At 40.4% G+C, this 10,596-nt stretch overlaps 1 protein-coding gene across 1 annotated transcript in view; it reads left to right on the top strand.

The window, feature by feature from the left end:
* Positions 1-7,225, top strand: part of LOC107158292 (uricase) — a 31,144-nt gene extending 23,919 nt beyond the window's left edge. Inside the window, exons 5-8 of the mRNA XM_015504760.2 lie at positions 950-1,136; positions 2,593-2,716; positions 4,600-4,683; positions 6,709-7,225. Of these exons, the coding sequence (XP_015360246.1) occupies positions 950-1,136; positions 2,593-2,716; positions 4,600-4,683; positions 6,709-6,783 (470 nt within the window). The 3' untranslated portion in view covers positions 6,784-7,225. The remainder of the gene's footprint in view (positions 1-949; positions 1,137-2,592; positions 2,717-4,599; positions 4,684-6,708) is intronic.
* Positions 7,226-10,596: the final 3,371 nt, after the last annotated feature.

Genomic DNA, 10,596 nt, shown 5'->3' on the forward strand with positions numbered 1-10,596 from the left:
TGGCACACAAGTAAAGGGTTTCCTTGGATTATGCCTGTTACCCCTCTACCTGCCTTATCACCTTATGAGAGCACAGTTAATATGGGGGAGCCATACCATCCCCTCCATTTTTTCAACTCTCCCCTGTCTCCCCAAGGTACCCATGAACAAACTTCAGCCAAAAAACTAAAGTCTTCTCCATCATCCAAATAAATAAATAAATAAAAAGTCTATGTGGATACAATTTAGGCAGATCCATGCCTGTGAATCACAGCCTCATCTTCCCAGTTTAAATTTAGGCTCAGCCAGGCCCACGCTGCTACCCATTCATGAAGTTGTCTAGATTTGCTGAGCTAATAACCACAGGGGTACTGAGACGTCACTAGGATCTAGTGGTGTTCAAAGTCACCAGCCACTGTAGATAGTCAACATGAGGGCTACCCACCCCCATAAAGGGGTTACAGTAGTAGAGAGAAGATCTGCTCTTGAGGAGCTTATTATTTTATTTCAGCATGATTTTTCATCAAATGAGATGGAGCTTAAAACTTGTAGAGTAATTTGAGGTCTTTGATTCTGTAATGAATGACTGGAGATCCTATTTCAAATAGAGAGGTAAGAGAAGATGAAGTCATAAACAGAACATTGCCTTCTTACTGACATCTAGCACCTTGTGTATAGCTGAGAATTTATTTCTGTGGCTTTCAACACCATATGAGGGTTTATTCTCAGACTTTCAGTTTTCTTAAAGCAGGAGAAGCAGGGATTCATGGAATCCAGATATAAGGAAAAGCATAACAACCTTATCAATTTGAGGAGACAGGAAGATGGAAAACATGAGCAGAAGATGTAGTTCTTTGTGCAAACACAGTGTGCCACATTTTACTGGCCCGGGTCCACGGTGCTAGATGTCAGTAAGAAGGCAATGTTTTGTTTATGACTTCATCTTCTCTTACCTCTCTATTTGAAATAGGATCTCCAATCATTCATTCTGGAATCAAAGACCTCAAGATCTTGAAAACAACCCAGTCTGGATTTGAAGGATTCCTGAAAGACCAGTTCACCACCCTTCCTGAGGTGAAGGACAGATGCTTTGCCACCCAAGTGTACTGCAAGTGGCGCTATCACCAGAGCAGACACGTGGACTTTGAAGCTACTTGGTATGACTGAGTGTTAGGATGTGAAGTGCAGGCAGGTGGTATCTGCCCTTTTCCCAGGGGCCTAGAATTCAGAGTCTTAGATATAAATGGAAAATTTAGAGGCTATTCAACTCAATCTCCCCATTGTTCCGAAATCCCTTCTTTATTTTGCTTAAATCAGAGGCTCTCTAGAGTGCATCAGAATCACCTGAAGGCTTGTTAAAATAAAGATCACTAGGCCTACCCCCACTGCTTCTGATTCTGCAGGTCTTGCGGGGGAGACTGAGAATTTGCCTTGGTTATAAACTCCCAGGTGATGCTGACGCTGCTGGACTTTAAGAAACACTGCATCACATGGAGATGATATCTAGCCTCAGTGCCTCACAGTGATGCTGACATGGCTGAACCAGGGTGACCAACCTTTCCCAGTTTGCCAGGGACTTTCCTGGTTTCAACACTGAAATTCCCATGTCCCAGGCAACCCTTTGATCCTGGGCAAACTGGGACAATTGGTCAACCTAGGCTAAATGCAAAATAATAGGATATTCAGAGAAGTGCTCTGTAAATGGCAAATTCTTTAAAAATGTAAAGGTATGATGATTATTATAATATCTTTGACAAGGAATAATTAGGCTGCTGAACTCCCTGGGCTTGCTTTTTAACTAGATATCTTATTTCTTCACTGAAGCTCTAATTGTTAGAAATTTCTACCCTAGGATGAGCCAGAATCTGCTCCTCCCCCACGTAGTTTCCTCCCACTGGTATAGTTTTTCTCTGTTTTTTTTTTTTTTAATTATGTGATAGGTTTTAAAATGCTTGAGGAGAACTTCCTCTCAGTCTTCTGTTTTCCCTTTTTAATTTCAGGCTCCTCTAGGCAGCAGGAGCCTGCTATATTGATGTTGAAAAGAGCATGAGATTAAACATGCCAAAGTCAGGGCAGTGTTCTGGGTCTTTCACTTGAGACAAACACTCAGAGTAGATCACAAACTTTTGCACTCAGATTCATCATCTCTAAATTGGGGAGAATAGTAGTGCCTGCTTCAGCTACATTGAGAAGTCAATGACAATGTCCATAAAATGCTTAAGCTGAAGTTTGGCAGGGAGTAAAACTCCAAAGGCAACAGTCAAGGAACCAGCCTATCAGGGCTGTGAGAGGGTTAGAGTGTTTGGGTGTTCGCTTCACTGGTTCTTCAAACATGGTGAGAGATTTACTTTAAAAAGTCCATTAGGCCCTGGTGCTAATCCATGAAGACAGCCTGGTACATTCGGTGTTTGCTGAGTGGTGTGTGTATACGCGTTTGTATGTCTGTAGGGAAATGGGAAGTGAGTTTTGTTTTGTTTTTTGACATTATGGGAGAATAATCTCTTATAAAACCATCAATACAATTGCTTTCCGGGGGACAGAAATGTCACTCCTTAGTTTAATAATGTGTTCTTAAAATGTGGTTCCCTGAGAGTCTCCTTCCCTGTGTTTCAGGGACATTGTTCGGGACATCATCCTGGAGAAATTTTCTGGGCCTTATGACAAAGGCGAGTACTCACCCTCCGTCCAGAAGACCCTCTATGATATCCAGGTGCTCACGCTGAGCCGGATTCCCGAGGTATGTTTTGTCACTTGCCATTCTGAGGATTTAGAGAACTTGTGTCTCCTGTCAGCTCTGAGAAAGAGTTGAGAGTTAAAATAGGAAAGTGGAAGACACATGAAAAATGACATCTGTTGTTGTTCAAAAGCTTGTTATAGCAAGTGAGAAGAGAGCAAAAATGGAAAAATCTGCTCAGCCTAAAAACACAGGCCACTGATATAGTTCTTTAGTTTTGTTGAAAATGCTTTGAATCTTTTCAACCTGCCACTTATTTAAGTCATTCAGGACACTTCAATGCCTTGATGAGATAATTAGATGGAGCTTCTATGTTTTAGTGGTTCCAGAGAATGAAAGATAGTTGTAAAGGGATTCATTCTATCATCCATCTATTTATTTGATGTTATTGGTTATTATGCCTCTGGCAGTACACAAAGGATACAAAGATTAATTAGACAATATCCTACCCCCCAAAAGTGGATAATTCAGTGAACAAAGAAAATTTGTAAATAAACAATACAATAGAAAGGTAGATAATGATGGAAATACAGAGAAAGCATTTAACTCAGGCATTGGAGACAGGGATAGCCAGATTTTCCAGAGGGAGATGTGTGTGTGCTCAGTCTTTAGGGACAAGTAGGGGTAATTTGGGCTTCTATGCTAGGGTGAGGAAGCAGAGTAGGTATGGCGGTAACAACATAATATTATTATTTACTACTAAGAGTTAACAATATATGAAGTACTAGAACTGAAAATCCTTCCATGTGAGTCCTTCCTTCTACATATATGACAGAAACTAATCAAGACGGCCTTTGTAGACTTATTTATATAGCCTTTACCTTATCCTGAGAGCCCTTAGGAGCCACTGAAGAGTTTAAGGCAGGTGCGGTGTGGCCTGATTTGCACTCTAGAAAGAATACTATGCCAGCAGTATGATGAACTAAAAGGATGATGGGGCCTCAGGCAAGGGGACCTGTTGGGATGCTGTTGCAGAAATATGCAAGGAGAGCCTGGGCCCAGCCATGATGGAGTTGGAAAGGAGAAGTACACTCCTTAGACCTGGACAAGAGGGTCTTGTGCCACGGGTCAGCACTTCAGAGAACCCCTTCAGACCTTCCTCTGGCTATGCCTCCTTCTATTGGATAAAGAGTTGGTGGACCCAAGGCAACAAACTCTGCAGGGGCTCACACAGCCCCCCAAACTTCCTGCCCAAATTCCTTCCAGAACCTGAGAAAATCTTTTCTAGAGACCAATCTCCAGAGGGCACACGGTGCTATTGGTGTGTCCACAGTTGGACCTGAGAGTGGACAATGGGGCACATGTTTGCAGGAGGTATTGATGGGACTTGGCATGTGATCTGGAGTATCTGCCCACACAAGTCCAAGAAAAAGGGTGGAGTGGGTCAGGAGCAGAGTTGGCTCTTTCCATGTAGTATGTTTTGAAATGACACGCCAAAGCACGAGAGGATTGACATTAAAACCTGGCCTTACATGAAAGTATATTTGTCAGGTTAGGATAGACATATTTCACTTAACATTTTTAAGCTTGATTTATAACTTTTAATTCTTTATACGTGTGGGGACAGGCTTGGAGAGGAGGGAATGGAATGAGGAGGAGTTTAGGATGTTGACTGGTCTCTTCCTGGAGGCCAGTTGGATGCTGAACAGTTCTCCTAGGTTTCTAACTTGAGGAGCACTTATTTTTTCAGAGAAGCAGGTTTTGTATACTGAAGGGAGAGAAGTGGGCCACCATCTAATAATAGGACTAGCCAGAGAGAACAGAGTTGGGCAGTAGTGGAACACCAGAGGGTGTCTCGAGGTCTAGTGGGGGCTGAGGGGAGTGGAGTGACAGAGAGTGTGAGACTCACAGTTGCCCAATGTGATGCGTGCTATTGTGGATTCCAGATAGAAGACATGGAAATCAGCTTGCCAAATATTCACTACTTTAACATAGACATGACCAAAATGGGCCTGATCAACAAGGAAGAGGTAAGAGAAGTTTAAAAATATTTAAAGCACATTTCTGCTATCCCCTCCCCCCACCTTAATGCCTCTTTGTAAACTTGAGATGATAATATCACTGACTAAAACTCTAACAGCTGCTGCTTTGGGGAATATTTATAGTTGCCACTGATTAGAGCCCTCTTAGACTATGGGACTTTCAATGCCTGAGGCTGAAGTACCCCAGAAGTGGACCAGTGATTACAGGGGAGGGCGGGAAGTTGCAGAGAGGAAGAGACAAAGAAGGAACAGAGTGTGCCCAAGGAAACAGCTCCGAGATCTGCTTCTCGGAAAAGTGCCACACAAGGTCGCCGCTTCATTATTCCTCCATCACGAGGCAATGACGAGAAGAAAAGATTCTATTTTCATTTTCTTTCATCATCTCTACCTTTTGATTAAGTAGTCAATTCAGTAGCACACAATACACCCAGGAAAGATGAAAGCGTATTTGTGTTTCTAGTTGCAATTACAGGAGGCAAGATGAGGAAACTCATCTATTGAAAGGAAAGTTTTGTCTTGGAAAAATGCACTGGCCCTGACGTGTTTTCAGCTGTGGCAGAAGGTTAAACCACTCAGTGTGTCTGACTAGGCAACCCGATGTCCTGACTGGTGGTCTGTGTGGTCAGTTCCTGGGAGATTAGAACTGTCTCTCCCCCAACGGCCACTTTCAAAATGGTAGAATTTCTCCATTGTGTTAGTCTGAAGATAGCATTTTGGGTCATTTCTTTTAGTATATGGTAGAGAGTGAAAAAGGAAAGGGGCCATCTATTGGCATGGCTCTGCTGCTGTAGACTCATATTTCTTGGTAGACAAAGATTAATAAAAGGGTTTCCAGAAGGGCCCACATTCTGGGCCTGCTAACCAGCTGCAGGTGGATGCTGGAGGATGACATTGAAAAACAAAGGTCACACTTAGGTGTGTGTAGAGGTGATCTCAAGCCTGCTATTGCAGGGGAGGGCAACTTTAGTTCCTTGCATTGTTTGTTCTACTAAAAGGAAAGGCAAAAATATTTGCCTCAGAGGAAAGAACGGAAGATGATTTCCAGAATTTCATTAATTAGGATTTAAAGTGTTATTCCAATGATTATCTGCTAAAGGGCTGGAGGGAGATCTGAGAGGAATCTTGGTCATATCCACCAGAGGCAAAGCAAATGGGCTCAGTCAGAAAAAGCATCAGGTATCATGACTAGAGTTTAGCTCAGGATCCCAGGCAAAGAGAGGAGGGTTTCTTTGGTGCTCCTGAGCCTCAGCCTTGCACTGATCCTTCTAAGGGCTTACTTGTAGGCTGAGGTCTCAGATGCCCTCCCTCTGAGAAGTCAGACTCACAACCCCCTTCTAAATCCCAGCGGGGTTTCTGGAGGCCGAAAAATCCAATTTACTTGGGTCAAGTCTTTGTATAAAGGCATATGAATGGCTGAAGGAGTTGTCACTGTACCTTGGGGATGACTGGAGCCACTCTCAGACCGTCACTCTGGTGTGTACAGAGTGGAGGCAACACACAAGAAGCAGGAAGTTGAGGCACACGAACAGCAAAGAAAAGTGACAAATGACAGGGTGAGAAGATAAAGGAACTCAGAAATCAGAGCTGCCTGGAGCCCTTAGCACTGTGCTGGCAGTCCTGTGGACCTCAGATGCTCTCGAGGGCATGGCTGGATTGTAGCATTGGATCATGATCGATATGCAAAGTGAGTCATCAAGAAAAGGTCAAATTGTATTAACTATACTCTACTTAAAAGCAGGGACATATAATGCATTTTAGAAGCATTTATATCCCAGTGATTACAAATTAAAAAAAAAAAAAACTCTTTAATTTTCTGGGAAACTGACTCATCTCTCAACTAAGGCCAGAAAAAAATAAAGCAATACCATGCTTGAAGTGACTTTACTGTAGGGCATTTTACTGTTTAACAAATTGTTTTTGTTGTTGATTTAAAATTCATAGAAAGGAAAGGGCTATTTTGATGTCTCTGAAGTTACCATGTGTGTGTTTCTGTTTTTTTTTTTTTCCCTACAGGTCTTGCTGCCATTAGATAATCCATATGGTAAAATTACTGGTACAGTCAAGAGGAAGCTGTCTTCAAGGCTGTGACCTTGTGGTATAGGAATCCATTCTCAGTTGAGAAACTACTTCATTTGCCATGCTGCAGATTGTAGTGTGTGAGTCATTTAGCCACGCAACTTTCCAATGTAGTACATTGATTATTCACTTTCCTTCTGTACTTTTCTGATACTTGACTCAGCAAGGCATTTTGTGGATTACCTTATTAGTAATAATAACATGCTTTGTGGATAAAATTTACTTTAAAAACACTGAGCAGTATTAGAACAATCACAAACCAATATTTCTTTTTGGTGGTCTTGTGCCTTCCTGTCTTGGAGATTTAGAATCAATTCATTAATGAAATAATTATGAATTAATGGAGGTGCCACATCAATTAATTTGAGCATGAGTTGAAGAAGCAAATATTGTTTTCATTGTAGCAATGCTTCTGGGGAATGCAGAAAATATAATAAAAGCATATTGAAAAATATCATCATTGGGACTCCAATTAACTGAATATTTGAATTTTTAGAAATTCTTTAGCATAGGAATCATTGGTAGTTTATTTCTATTCTGAGTGGTTTTATGATCTTTTTAAATTTTTTTGGATATTTATTTTATTTTTTTTTAGTTTTTAGGTGGTCACAATATCTTTATTTTATTTTTATGTGGTGCCGAGAATCGAACCCAGTTCCTCACACATGCTAGGCGAGCGCTCTACCACTTGAGCCACATCCCCAGTCCCTAAATTTTTTATTTGTTTTAATTAGTTACACATGACAGTGGAATGCACTTACATACTTTGATATATCATACATAGATGGGATATAATTTCTCATTTTTCTGAGTATACATATTATAGAATCATATTGGTCATACAGTCACATATATACTAAGGTAATAATTTCTGTTTCATTCTACTTTCTTATCCCCACATCCCCTGCCTTCCCCTCCTTTCACTTCCCTCTTAATGTACCGATTTTGTTACTTTTACAATCCTTAGAGAATACTTAACACACATTCAGATGTTAAAATAAGTATAAGGTTTTTTTTTTTGAATAAGCATCCCTTTGACACAAAGAGCCATATTTAATAAATGTTTAGTCAGTACATGGATGAATGTATATAGATATAGAAAAATGGAGTGTGTGTGTATGTATGTGTGTGTGTATATATATATATATATATCAGCAGAGATGATTTCTTGATGAGATTATGAGTGGACTTTTAATTTTCACCGTGTACTTTTCTGAATCTTCCAAATATTAACATTTATTGCTTTCATCATCAGAGCACTGATACTCTGTATCTGATTGTACATGATGTAGAATTATACTGGTCTTGTAATCATATGCATATGGGGTCAAAATGTCGATTCATCCTACTAACTTTGCTACCCCCTTACCCCCTCCCCTCCCTTCACTCCCCTCTGTGGAATCCAAAGTACCTCTATTCTTCCCTAGCCACTACCCCATGCTTATTGTGTAGCATCTCTATATCAAAGATTGGCTTATTTCACTTAGCGTTATATTCTCTATCTCCATCCATTTACTAGCAAATGCCATAATTTCATTCTTCTTTAAGGCTGAGTGATATCCCATCATGTATATATACCACATTTTCCTTATCCACTCATCTGTTGAAGGGCACCTAGGTTGGTTCCATAGATTGGCTATTGTGAATTGAGCTACTATAAACACTGATGTGGTTGTGTCACTGTAATGTGCTAATTTTAAGTTCTGAACAGACATGTCAGAGAAGAAGAAATACAAATGATCAAATGAAAAAATGTAAAATATGAAAAAATGTTCAACGTCTCTAGCAATTAGAGAAATGCAAATTAAAACTACACTGAGATTTCATCTCCAGTGAGAATGGCAATTACCAAGCACATAAGCAACAATAAATGTTGGTGGAGATGTAGGGGGAAAAGTCCACTCATACATTGCTGGGATTGCAAATCGGTGCAACCACTCTGGAAAGCAGTATGGAGATTCCTCAGAAAACTTGGAATGGAATGATCATTTGATCCAGCTATCCCACTCCTCGGTTTATACCCAAAGGACTTAAAATCAGCATACTACAGGTAGTATGGTTTTATTAGTTAACTTTCCATTACTATAGCAAAATACATGAAGCAATTAACTTAAAAACCAAAAGGTTTATTTTGGCTTATGGTTCTAGAGGCTCCAGTCCAAGATCAGGTGGCCCTTTGCTTTGGGCCTCTTGCAAGACCATGGTCTTGCACATCATGGTGGGAGCACCTGAAGGAGCAAAACCACTCATATCATAGTCAGGAAACAAGAAAGAAGAGGAAGAAACCCAGGTCCCACAATCCTTTAAAGAGTATGCCTCCAGTGATCTAAGGACCTCCCCTTAGGGCTTATCTCTCAAAGGTTTCATCACCTCCTAATAGCACCACCCTGGGGACCAAGCATGTAACACATGGACCTTTAGAAGCACTCATCCAGTAGTGTAGCAGTTAATCACACAAACTCACTAAGTCCTGACTCCAGCTTTTCCTATATATATGAGGTTTCCTCATCTGTGAAGTGGAGGTGAAAATAGAAGTCCACAGGTCGGAATACTCCACAGGTCTTTTGAGGATTAAATGGGATAGTATTTGTAAAAAAGCTATGGTAGTATCAGTGACAGACACAGAAATTTCTGTGTGTTTGTTGAATATAATAAATATCCTGTTTTCTTTTCATTGTTACTATACTCAAATAGGAAGTCATCATTGGCCTCTGTGGGTCAGGCAAGAGGTGGGTGACCTTCAAAACAGTAAACCCTACCAGATGCTGGGGGCCATTCACAAGCTAGGGCTTGCTTGGAAAGAACATAGGATAAGAAAGATGAAATGATTTGATAAGGCCAGTTTGGGCTGCATTGAATACTCATGTTGCAAAATGTGCTTCTACATCATGTAACTTTCATGGCCAAATGGCTGGTACATTTTATTCCTCTGCTAATTTGATAATTCTGTTCTAGAGGAAAGAGTCTAGCATGACTTTTCCTAAAAAAAAAAAAAACACAAACAACCAAAAACTGAATTAGGTCTCTCTTATTTGACATTTCCTTGTTCAAGTAAGTTTTATAAACACTATTTTTTTATTATCAGAAAAGAAGCCTATATTTGAGCATAATCCTTAGAAATTATGGCCTATTTCATACATATATGCAATTTTGCTTCTCCTGAACTCTTACTATACTTACTACAATAGATTACAGATGAGTTATAGGATGTCCCATATATGTGGAGGGAATGCCTGTCTCTGTCAAACTGTCAAAAACCAGGTTTTTTTTTTTTTGGTGTGTGAATGTTTTTTGTGGTTAGAGTTTTAAACTATGAGCTGAAAACGAGCTTTGGGTTTTACCTGCTCCTTTTGGCTCTGGCAGGCCTGAACTGTAAGCATTTATAAGGTAATTTGTATCCAACCCTTGGTAATTTTGCTCCAGAAATCTACAGGGATTCTGATCAAATTTCCTGGGAGGCAGAGCTGCTTTCTCAACACTGTCCACTCTCCTTCCCCCAACCCCATCTCACCATGGAAGAGTAATGCAGGTGATTCGAAGGTCACAATTCCAAGGTCATGTACTTTGCATGGTATCTGAGAAAAAACACAGGCTTTTATTTGGGGCTCGTGATTTTGGCAGCCAAGAATCTGGAGGCTTGTTCCATATGCTCTCATCCCATATCTTTCATGATCTCATTCCATAACTGTTCATAGCAACAGTCTCAGAGAATAGAGACCATTACTTACTTTCTTTCTTTTTTATTTTGTAACAGGGGTTGAACCCAGGGGCACTTAACTTCTGAGCCACATCCCTTTTTATTTTTTATTTTGTGACAGGATATCA

Source organism: Marmota marmota, unplaced genomic scaffold, assembly GCF_001458135.2.
Source record: "Marmota marmota marmota unplaced genomic scaffold, marMar, whole genome shotgun sequence".
In the NCBI taxonomy this organism is placed as follows: domain Eukaryota; kingdom Metazoa; phylum Chordata; class Mammalia; order Rodentia; family Sciuridae; genus Marmota; species Marmota marmota.